Source organism: Carya illinoinensis, chromosome 13 (genome assembly GCF_018687715.1).
Source record: "Carya illinoinensis cultivar Pawnee chromosome 13, C.illinoinensisPawnee_v1, whole genome shotgun sequence".
Taxonomy (NCBI): domain Eukaryota; kingdom Viridiplantae; phylum Streptophyta; class Magnoliopsida; order Fagales; family Juglandaceae; genus Carya; species Carya illinoinensis.
The window spans coordinates 8,945,952-8,958,498 of NC_056764.1; the positions used below are offsets into that span (position 1 = coordinate 8,945,952).

General features: G+C 37.2%; 1 protein-coding gene and 1 pseudogene across 1 annotated transcript; one reads left to right on the forward strand and one right to left on the reverse strand.

Annotated features, from left to right (window-relative positions):
* Window positions 1-1,127: 1,127 nt before the first annotated feature.
* LOC122290912 lies at window positions 1,128-2,350 on the reverse strand (annotated as a pseudogene).
* A 4,727-nt stretch (window positions 2,351-7,077) lies between these two features.
* LOC122290914 lies at window positions 7,078-7,674 on the forward strand. Its single transcript, XM_043098589.1, has one exon. It carries the CDS (start codon window positions 7,078-7,080, stop codon window positions 7,672-7,674), a length of 597 nt encoding a protein of 198 aa, XP_042954523.1.
* Window positions 7,675-12,547: the final 4,873 nt, after the last annotated feature.

A 12,547-nucleotide genomic window follows, 5' to 3' on the forward strand; every position in this document is an offset into this window, starting at 1 on the left:
GCTTTACTTCTGGATATGTATTTTATTTGCTTTAGACTACTTTTGTTTATGTTTGTATTACAACTAGACCATGACCTCTATTGCTTACTCACTACAAGAGATCACAATTAACTGTAGCTACGTTTTTGTTCTAGGGTCCAAAAAATTTGCCACATAAAAGACATTTCATAGCGACTTTGGTCGTCACAAGTAATTCCGCCTGGAAAGGAACGGAAATCACAAGTTCACAACTAACCACATCGATAATATAACATAGGTGTTATGATGTTACATGTGTCAATGTTTATGTCAAAGTCATCAGCCAGCTACCTTAATTTCCCAGAAGGTTTAGGGTAAAAATCTAGCTGAAAACTTTTCTTGTAATGAGAGTCGCATAGAAGACAACCACGAAGGCACAAAAAATTAATATTAAGATTTGTAATTCTATCAAACCTTCTTAAGTCAACCATAACACATGATAAAGTGATATAGAACCGAACTCTTTAGGGAAAAAGGACCAAAGGTAGAAAGAGAAAGAAAACTAAAATTGTCTACGCTAAGTGCTTTCTCTTTGAACTAGTTAGTATCTAAGGCCAATTTTGATGCGAATTTAGAGAGTGACCTTATGGAAGAACCATCTTCGCTCAATGCTTTCTCAGCTACAATTTTGAGTTCTTTCATACGGTTATGAACCCTTTTTCCCTCTTCCTCGACCATTAGTCCCTTAATGACTTTCACAATTTCTTCTCTGTTCACTATGCCTTTCTCTTCACTTTTTAGTCTTAGGGCCACCTTGAGATCCTCAAAAAGTAATACTGCATTCATCCTCTATTCAGCAAGTAAGAAACTAGCTAGCTTACAATAAAGAGTAAGACAACAACCACCAAGAACCAATGAGGTAAAACGGGGCACGACCAATCATTCTATTTTCACATAAATATTCAACAACAGCACATGACAAAGTGACTTCAACTAAAAAACAAGAACCATAAAGAAGAAGAGCAAGAAAACTAAAATGATCTCGGTTTAAAAGCAAGTTTCGATGCTAATTTGGAAGAACCATATGCACTTTTTGCTTTCTCAGCAGCAATCCTTAGCTCTTTTGTACGCTTGTGAACACTCTTCCCCTTTTCTCTAGCCATTAGACCTTACACGACTTTCGCAATTTCTTCTCTATCCACAAGGCCTTTCTCGTTAGCTTTTGGTCTTAATGCCACTTTTAAATCCTCAGCTAAGAATACTGCATTCATTCTTTGCTCTGCATAAAGTGACCAAGCAATCAACGATGTGCCATTGATCATGATGCTCTCCAAGTCGAATTCCAACCGCAATGGGTCAGGAATCCACTCATGGAGGCGTGGCTTAGGATCTGAGCCTGCGGCACCAAAGAGGGCACGACTAGACCTTGACCTTTGGTCCTAGCTAGAAACCCTAGTGGTAAGAAAGTAAGAGGATCTTCATGGCTCTGATATTTAAGGTATGCGGTGTTAGCAGATTCATTGTTTGGGCTTCTTGCCACCCATAAGAATTTTTGGCCACTTGATTCCAATCCTGAGGCTAGCTCATTTATTTGATCAGACGACAGGGTCCCACTACTTCCAAAAGAGACAAATAGGACAGTGCCACCTAGTTGATTGTCCAACCATCTTAAACACCCTAACCCGTCATCTTCATCATCAGTACCTGAGCCACTTTGAATGATTGGTCCAACCGGATAAAATTGGGGGATATCCAACTTTGTTCTCTTCTAAAGCTTTTATGACTCGTCCTTCCAAATTGATGAACGTGTTAACCATGATCCGCTCGGCTAATGTGAGACATTTTACATGGCGAATAAATATTTTGTACAATTTGCTTTTCTAGTCTTGAACTTGGTTTATTAGATCTCTACCGTGAATAAGTATGCACCCCAGGAGTTTCAATGGTTTTGGTAGGTCTTTGTACTCGCATGGAATTGTCTCGTCCAATGTCAGAAGATGCAAAAGGACTGACAAAAGCATGGCATTTGTGGGGTTGAAAAGGTACGGTGACAGTTGTAATTCCTTAGCAACTTCTAGGATGTCGCTTGCGAAAGGGGTCAAAGACGAGAGCAACCAGCCAAGTCATCTCAAGTAATGACTTCAACACATCACGAAGGGATTGTAAAGAGAGTAATGATAAGAAAGATCTGGACCCCAGGTTGTGCTTCCTCAAGGTCCTAGGGGCTCACAGGAGGAAGAAAGATATGGTCTATATTGGTGGGGAGGCCTTCAAGAACGGCTTTCATGGCCTCTGATGGATACCGAATCGTGGGAAAGATGCACTTGACACCGAAGCCATAGTGAAGAGTAAATAGCTTAGCAAACTCGATTAGTGGGATGAGGTGACCCATCCCTAGACTAGGTAGAATAGCTATATGACATTAATAAATCCTTGGTTTGAGATTTGAAAGCTGTATATATGGTGTTGATTAAGTAGAGATAAGGTGGTCTATTATCTCTACTTAGTGCTTGGTGTATACTGCACTGTTTTATGTTTCATACGTTCTGATATTTTGATATATTTTGACTAGTACTAATTAGAGTCGTGCAAGCAATATTGTTGATCTTGATATAATTATATATATATACACACCAGTAGTGAAGCAAAGTTTTCCTAGTTGATGTTTGCATGATCCTTCTCTTAGAGTTGAGTTTTAATTTTAATGTAGAAATATGTTCTTCCTCCTTAATTACTGGAAAATGAGGAATTGGCAGGGATTTTAAGGGGGTTGAGGTCAGACTAGGAACAGCAAGGAGGAGGGATGATGGAGAGCATTTGCTCCAAGAAGCCATTGTGTGCAGTGGGGTCGAAGTGGGATCTGATGGTGAATCTCAGAACTCTAAATTTGTGACTATTGTTGTTGGTCATGACCAAATAGATATGTTTTGAATTATGAGTATAAAATTAGTTAAAAAGGTACTGTGTTGTTGGATCATAATGTTCGTAAAGATGGCTTTTTCTTGTAGAGAATTAGCCATAGCTAAATGTCGTTATATTTGCGGCGAGTTTTCACCGCCGCAAAAGGGCCATTATAAAACTTAAGTGAATTTCTCCCTTAATTCTCTCCCATTTTGTTTTTATTTTTACTGTCTTCAATGGTACAGATATATCAAACTTAGTTTTGAAAAGGAACAAATTGGAGTAGGGGTAGCTGCATGGCCTTTGGTTTGGTTTTTGCGCTCAAAGACTTTCTTTTCTCCCATTATGCATAAATTAGAAATATCAGTCAATCTTTGTTTCTATTGTTGACTATGGTGTCTAGCCTAGACTACTCTGTTGTGTTTGACTAGCATTAGGATGGTTGAGGCTCCTCTTTTTCTTTCCATTTTATCTTAGCAAATGGCTTGCTCATTACAGATTTGTTACTTGCTTCTCAATTGTTTATGGTTTCTCCAAAACCTTGCTTCTCATTTGTTAATTTCTAGTGTTAAAACTTTAGATTGTAGCTTGGGATGCAAACCTTGTAACTCCATATAAGCGAATGGTAATGCAGGCATTAGTCTCGATTGCCTCTGTGATGGTGAGAATATGACAAAACCCTGACTAATGTTTGGAATCGAGATGATGTCATGTCCCCATTGTGTTAAGTAATTGGGTTGGTGTTTTGCATCCGATATTTAGCAATTGTATTGTGTTCTTTGTCATACTTGTTTTGGCACTTGGACTATCTTTTTGCTAGGATATTCACATAAAATGGTAGTGGAGTTGAAAGGAATTGATGGTGGTGGAAAGATACAGCTAGAGGCTTGTTCCTTGACTATAGTTACTTTAAGTTGTTCCTTTGTGCTTTTGGAATTAGTTTCTAATTGAGTGATTGTTGTCTTAAGAATCAGATAATGGCAAGAACTTGGTTGGTTCAAAGATTAAGGTTTGTTCCTTGACTATAGTTAATTTAAGTTGTTTTGGTCAAGTACCAATAAAGTTCTGGTTTTGATCAAGTGCTTTTGTATTATATTATATAATCATTTCAAGGTCTGCATAAAATTATTGATCAACCCAGACATTTTATTCTCTACCAATTAGCCGGGATTAAATTTCAGTCGAGTAAAGAATTTGTGACGAAAGTAACTCGCCACAAAAGGACATATCTTTTGTCAACTTCAAACTATTTGTATTTGATCAGATACACCACAAATACTTAACTATCCAAGGTATCTAATTACTATCATAATTGAAGAAATGTGACACAAACATGTGCATGCACATATATATCTGGGGGCTAGGAAGTGGGATCACAATATTAATATCATATACTACTAATATCAATTTTAGATATATGAATTAGTATAGATTATGATGGGGCGAGGCACTTTGATGCGAAGAAGACAAAATGGGGTTTTGGGCAGTTACTTGAAACTTTCAAGAATAGTTGCAATGGATGCCTTGTCAACGATACATGTGTCTTTGGAGTAGAGGTTTTTGTTATTACCCATAGTTGCAAGTGGCCCGGAATGCCTTTCCATGCTTAAGAAACTTGCTTATGGCATTTACACTTATGAGATGGAAAATTTCAGTGCTCTAGATAGAGGTTTTTACTATTCTAAAGCTTTCATGGTCGGGGAGAGGAAATGGTATGGACTTTCTAATTATATTAATTGGTGCATTCCATATCATAAACTAACTACTAAACGTAGATGGGTTAACATTTTGTTATTAATGCTTCTGTCTATTTCTTATCTTAAATTGATTTAGAAGGTTAAAGGTTTTCCCAAAGGGAAATGATGCTCAAAAGGGCAAGAATCTGTCCCTATTTCTTGAGTTAGTAGGCGGGGAAAACCTTCCACTTAAGAAAACAGTTAATGCAAACTACAAGTTGCGAGTAGTGGACCAACTGCATGGCAAGGACTACGAGAAAACAGGTTAATTCCATTGTTTTTAACAGCTCGATTCTAGCCATGTACGTACTGTACTTCAACCATCCACCACTTCGGCACTTCCACTGCACTGCAAATCGGGTAAACATCAAACATATATTATTGATTTTAATTCTCTTGCAGCTAACCACAGCTTTTCTGCCGCAAGCAAGGTCTGGGGATACTAGGCCTTCATGTTATTAGGGGATCTTCTCTCCTGAGGGGGAGTTTTCAGGGGAGGACCCTTCCCCAATCAATATCTCTTTAACCCCTGATTGGATAATGAAAAGGTGAAGGAGTTACAAGTGTGTGTGAGGATCTCATGTGAGGGCTATGCAGAGCAATTTAAGACACTGCTAACAGCCATAGAGGCTAGACATATTCAACAGGGAGCAAGATTGAAAAGCAATAGTGAGTTTAAGAGACTTATTTGTTCTATTAACTATGATGGTAAGGAGAGAAGTGCAAGCAGTGATCGGGGAAAAGGTAGGGCTGGTATAGTTGATACATGCAGCCCAAAATACTGATTTGGAATGTTAGAGGACTGAATGAGATTAACAAGCACCTCTGGATCCTAGCCTTGTTAAGACATTGGAAGATGGATATTATTTGTTTGCAGGAAACTAAGTTGAAGCTTATCATAAGGAAAACTATATAGAGCATATGGAGTTGTCAATATGTAGGATGGTCATACTTATCTTCGAAAGGGGCCTCGGGTGGAGTTTTGGTTATGTGAGATAAAAGGATGATGTAGAATATTGATGGGTTTATAGGAGAATATTCAGTGGGATGTTCTTTTAAAAATATAGAGGATGGATTTGTATGGGCTTTTGCAGGGGTTTATGGACCTAATTTGGATGGGGAACATCGATTGGTTTGGGATGAGCTTGCGGGCTTGTGTTCTTAGTGGGAGGTCCCATGGTATGTAGGAAGAGATTTTAACGTTACACGATTCTCCAACGAAAGGTCGGGGGAGGGACGACAAGCTTCTATGCGAGAATTTTCAAATCTAATTTCAGAGCTGGAACTTATGAACATACCGTTAATAGGAGGTGATTCCACTTGGTCCTTTAACCAAACCTGGTCAAGACTAGATAGATTTCTTATATCTTCTTCATTGAAGGTGCATTTTCCAGATTTATGTCAAAAGGGACTTCCTAGGGTATGCTCCGACCATTTTCCCATAATGTTAGACTATGGAGGCATCCCACGGGGTAGAAGGCCATTTAAATTTGAGAATATGTGGTTGAAACATAAGGAGTTTGTGGAGCTGATGGGGCAATGGTGGAGCTCATATCAATTACAGGGTAACTAGAGTAATATATTGGCTGGAAAGCTAAAAGTTTTGAAAAAGGATTTGAAGATATGGAATGAACAAATATTTGGTGATGTAACGATACAAAAAAAGAATTTATTCCAAGAGTTACAAAGCTTGAAGGGGGTAGGAGAAGAAAACAACTGCAAAGGGCAAGTAGTTGCTGAATTGGAAAGAGTGATTCTTATGAAGGAAATTTCGTGGTGATAAAAGTCAAGGGCATTGTGGCTTAAGGAGGGGGATAGGTGCACAAAATTTTTTCATCGTATTGGAAATTTGCATAGGAGGTGTAATACTATCGAGACTTTGAACATTGATAGGGATGTATCTATAGATCAAGCAAAAATAAAAGACCATGTGGTTGGACACTTTGAACACTTGCTATCGGAACCTCATGATTGGAGACCTACCCTAGATGGGTTGGCTTTTGAGTCCATCGACCAGAGTAGGATGGTGTGGTTGGAGAGACCATTTGAAGAGGGAGAGGTCCATCTAGTAATTAGAAAAATGAATAAAAACAAAGCTCCGGGCTAGGATGGTTTTACTATGGCATTTTTTCAGATTTGCTGGAAGGTGGTGAGAGAAGATGTTATGCAGATCTTCCAGAAATTCTTCACGTATGGTAAATTTGAGAAGAGCTCGAATGGTACTTTTATTGCACATGTTCCAAAAAAGAATAGTGCTATAGAGGTGCAAGATTTCAGGCCTATTAATCTTGTGGGAAGCATATACAAGATAATATCCAAAGTCCTGGCTAATAGAATGAGCACAGTTATGGATAAGATTATATCTAAGACTCAAAATGTTTTTGTGCGAGGGTGACAAATTCTGGACTCGATTCTTATAGAAAATGAATGTTTAGATAGTAGGATCAAGTCGGGAGTGCCAGGTATTTTATGCAAATTAGACATGGAAAAGGCCTATGATCACATCAATTGGGACTTCTTATTATACATGTTGAGTAGATGTGGTTTTGGAGAAAGATGGAGAAAGTGGATGAGGCATTGTATGTCAACTGCTCGCTTCTCAGTTTTGGTAAATGGGGATCCGGTGGGTTTCTTTAATAATTTGTGGGGTTTACAACAAGGTGATTCATTATCACCTCTATTATTTGTCATAATAATGAAGGCTCTAAGTAGAATGATGTCGGCTGCAGTTGAGGGGGGATTCTTTTCTAGATTTTCAGTGGAAAATATCAACATTTCACATCTTTTGTTTGCGAATGATACTTTGCTATTTTGTGAGGCAAATGTAGGACATATACAATCCTTGAAGGCCATTTTACTGTGTTTTGAAGCGGTATCTAGTTTAAAGATTAATCTTGCGGAGACGGAGATGGTTGCTGTTGGTGAGGTGAGGAACATTAGGGGGTTGGCCAACATTTTGGGATGTGCGGTCTCTTTGTTGCTATTGAAGTATCTTGGCCTTTCGTTGGGGGCTACCTTCAAAGCCAAGGCAATTTGGGAGGAGGTGATGGAGAAATTAGAGAATAGATTGGCCGGGTAGAAAATGTTGTATTTAACTAAAGGGGGCGGATCACTCTTATTAAGAGCACTTTATCCAACCTTCCTACATACTACTTGTCTCTATTCCCTCTTCCCGCCATCATTGCAATGAGAATAGAAAAAATTCAACGTGACTTTTTGTGGAGTGGCTTAGGTGAGGAGCTCAAATTTCACCTAGTGGGATGCAATAAGGTGTGTACTCCTTTGAGAGATGGAGGCTTGGGGATTCGTAATGTGAGAGTTTTTAATAAGGCATTACTAGGAAAATGGTTGTGGCGTTATAAGAAGGAGATGTGAGCTTTATGGAGAGGGGTAATCGACATGAAGTATGGAAGTACATGGGGGGTTGGTGTTCTGGAGAAGGGAGAGGGGCATATGGGGTGGGGTTATGGAAATACATAAGGAAAGGTTGCTGTTCCTTCACCAAAAACACTAGATTATGTGTGGGGAATGATAGTAGGGTTAGCTTTTGGCATGATGTGTGGTTGGGAGACACGGTCCTGAATGATGCTTATCCTACTATTTTCAGAATTGCTTGGAATATAACTGAAGATAATATGGTATGAAGACCTTCTAGGAAAGGAAATTTTTCTGTGCTCTCCTTTTATGACACAATTACTATGCACCAAAGACACAATAATTTTCCTTGGAAGAATATTTGAGGAGTAAAGCACCTACTAAGGTTGCTTTCTTTGTATGGACAACAACATTTGGGAAGATTCTTACTATGGACAATCTAAGAAGACGAGGACTTATCATAACATAATGGTGTTGTATGTGCAGAAAGAATGGTGAATCGGTGGACCATCTAATTCTACACTGTGAGTTTGCTCAAAAAACATGGAATTATTTCTTCAACAAAATGGGTATAGCATGGGTCATGCCGGGAAGGGTGGTAGAGCTATTAGCAAGTTGGAGAGGAATCACGGGGACATCACAAATTGCAGCCGTATAGAAGATAGCTCCTCTTTGTATTCTTTAGTGTATTTGGAGTGAGAGAAACGATAGATTTTTTGAGAATCAGGAACGCTCTTTAGAAGAGTTTAGGAGGTTTTCTTGGAAGACTTTTTATGTGGGCCATAGCTTTAGAGTTGAATAGTCTCAGTTTCCATGATTTCCTTGTATCAGTTACTAGTTTCTAAATAGGTATATTCACATGTATACCTCCAGTGTACGTGGGCTATGCCTATCTTTTCATCAATAAAATATCTTATTACTTATAAAAAAAAAAAAAAAAGTTAATAGGGGATCTAAACGAAGCCTCCAAGGGCTTCATAAAAAAGGATACTTTAATTGTTGAAGCTCAAATCCTTGTCATGTCTGAGACTAAGGTGTACTCGGCCTGAGCCACAAGGGTTTCATAAAAATTAAGCTTTAGTTGCTGAAGTTCAACTTTTTCCTGTCCCTGATCACCAAGGTTTTCTCGTAAACACAATTAGTATTTAAGTTTGGAACTGTTATAATTAGAATCTGGTTGGAGATACTATAATATTTCCAAGTTGGGAGAATAAATTGCATTATTGTACTTTGGATGTGTTTTTTTCCTTCTTTTTTCAAAAAATAAAAAATAATAATAATAATGTAAGCCAATTGAATGATGTTACTTATGGCATGCTAGTCATGTATCTCATGAAGTTATGGTTGGACTTTTTTATTGGTTATTCTTTGAGATTGATTTTTCCTCCTTGAATGGAATTTTGTATCACATATAGAGAATTATATTGTGTTTACTATATGGTAAACGCATAATAAGTATTTACTAATGTAGTATATTGTTGCTAAACAAATGTACTCGGGGTCATTTTCTTCAGGTATATTATTATAATGGATGCATATATTCCTTTATTTTGAGATGCGTAGTTAACATGTATGATTATTTTGTTTTTTTGCCATCTATATTACTATGATTGATTTGTATATTAGCTTATTTTGAGACGCATAGTTGATATGCTATGAATATTGATCTATAAACGATTTTATTTTGTCATGTATATCTACCGCCAATCTTATTTTCTGCTAATTATACTTGGCAGGTCCAAAACTAGAACTGCTAATTGTACCATCCACCCCATCCCTCATAGGTTCGGTCATTTTTTATTGTGGGTTAACTTTTCCAATCTCAATAAAGGTTTTACAATTGTCATTATGGTACCTCAAGGATGATGTACCTTGTTTTTTAGAATGGCATAATAAAACCTTACCACAGTAATTACATGTAGCTTTATGAACATCGGGGTTCTCATCCTCAATTCTAGAAAAATGAAGCCATACATCCGATCTACCTCAAGATCTTTTGATAGGAGGGCGAACATGTAAATGAGTAGTTATAGGGAAAGAGCTATCCAAATGAACATGAGAAGTAGTTGTAGGCAGAGAGCCATCAAAATGAATTAAATCAGGGATTGATTCAGACTCTAACGAATGTATAGCACCACTAGATTCCATAACTAAAATTTGACATAAAGAAAGCATCATTAAAAAATAAAAACTAATATATGGCTCATGCACGCATTAATCAAAATAGTAGAAGAGTGAGTCATCAACTGAATGAGGAGACATATTATATATATATATATATATATATAACCTTCTTGTGCAGATTCAAATATATATAAAATAAATGGTTAGAGAAGAAGCCCACAAAAAGATAAAGAGTAAAGAGGAAAACAACTGGACCATTTCAACATGATATTTGAAACCATTGTAACATAGTGTAATATTACTTATAAAAAAAAAAAAAAAGGAGAAAAAAACATGATATTTGAAACCAGGAGTTTAGATCAATCGGCCCAATATGCCTTGGATATATACATGACATTGGGTAGGCCGATTAGGCCCAAGTGCATGGGTAATATGATTTAAGTTCTTTGAACAAGTGATAGTTATTAGGAAAAAGGGTTTTTAGATGAAATTGGCAGTCTTGTTAGGGACTCTTTTCTTTTTTTGTTTTCTGTTTTGTTTTAAGCTTTTCATGTTAAGCAAAGAACTTCATCACTAATCAGTTTAGCACCAAAAATCCACTTTTATCCTATTATTTTGTCACCACCCACAAACGTTAAACAATGCATGCCCATACAAATCTGCACACAAGGAAAAGATAGAAACAAGTGAAAGAAAGGAGGGCCCATCTGATATGACTACTTTAATATGCTTTTTCTATTTTTGATAGTTGGTTCCAAATAACATTAAACCAACAACCAAACTCAACCATTGTGACATGTTGGATTAGAAAATGCAGAAATTTATTGTAGGCTGGGCCCTTATGTAGTGGTGAATGTAATTTGTTGGAAGGGGAGATGCAGATGGAGAATTCTGGCCTATGACTGGAACTGGGTTTCATGGCACTAAACGAATAAGATAACCACCCTTTATTCGGCCCATGTACTCCGAGACCACAATACTAAATACGAGAGTAGGGACCAAATCTAGCAATCCTCAACACCACCATGTATTATTTGGCACCTGTTCTTAATATGTTTTATAATCAACCATCCTGATTATTGAAGCATCAAACTCTTGTGCCCGCACCACGTAAACACACAAAGCTGCCTTTGGACAGAAATAATAAATTTCCACTTGCGGAATACTTTGGAATTGTTTTGCACAACAGAAAGCGGATGAGGTGTACAGTGGAGATTTAATCTTGTAATTGTTTGTTATAATTTGGGTATATTATGTTGGCTATAAATAGCTCACTTTATGAGCATCATTGTACAAAAGGAAGATTTATATACAAAATATACTAATGAGAGTTTTATCTTCTCCTTGACATTCTGTCAAGTACATTCCATGCTTTCTCCTTATTTCATTACTGTTGTACAAACTTTCATAATTTCAATGACATTGTTGCTAATAATTTGTTACACCAAACAAAATAATCACTGTCATCCCAATGGAATTCTATTCTCTGAAGTCATATGCATTATGCATGTGAGACTTTGATGTATAGAAGATTCAGTACCCGCGGTCCGCACGCTCCCAATCCAAGTGAATTTTTTTGCATTTGCTTGGTGAGCAAAACGTTCTGGCACTATCTTACAGCATTGGCCAGGATTGTGGGGAAAGACCACTTGAACCAAGTATCTATAGATTCTATTTTTGGTTAATTTGTTTGGGCCACAATGAAATGGGGATAAGAATTGCCAAGTTGAGAGGAACAAAAATGCAGAAATTTGACGAACAAAAACACCCGAAATCCCATCATCATAAAGATCCAAATAGAGATCGAATTCACAAAACAAAACAATTTATTATTTAAAGCTTTAAGAATAAACAATCTATTTAGGAAGCTGATTCCTTCGTGTTACCTTGTATGATGGTTGAAGAGTGAAGACTGAAATGGAGGCAATGGGCACTGGACAGCGTTGGGAACCTGGGGCTGTAAGTCGACTGAAGGATGAAAGCTAAGTTGAAACTTGAAAGTTGAAAGGTAAACCATAAAAATAAATAAATCGGGCATCGAGTAATAACCAAACCCATTTTACCCAAATATAACCGGTTCAGAATTTCACTCTTCCTACCTCGTTTTAGTTTGGGTCGTGTATTTTCGGGTCGGAACAGTCGGATATTCGGGTCATGTCAGTTCTATCGGATTAAATGTACATTCCGAGTACTCTCTCATTTATCCCTATTTTGTCCTCTAGTAAAGCCTCCTTGGTGGGCTTGGGCTTTGAGAGCCTTTATGGGCTTAGAAAAAAATACCCCTAACATACTTAATGATTAAGGAAGTAACTTTTAGTGTATTAATATATTTTTTTATTTTTAAAATATTTAATAATGTTTAAAAAATATTAAATAAAAATAAAAGAAAAATAAGATGTAGAATTTGTACTAATGGGCACGCTCAAAAGTCGAAATTGGGTGGCACACTAGCA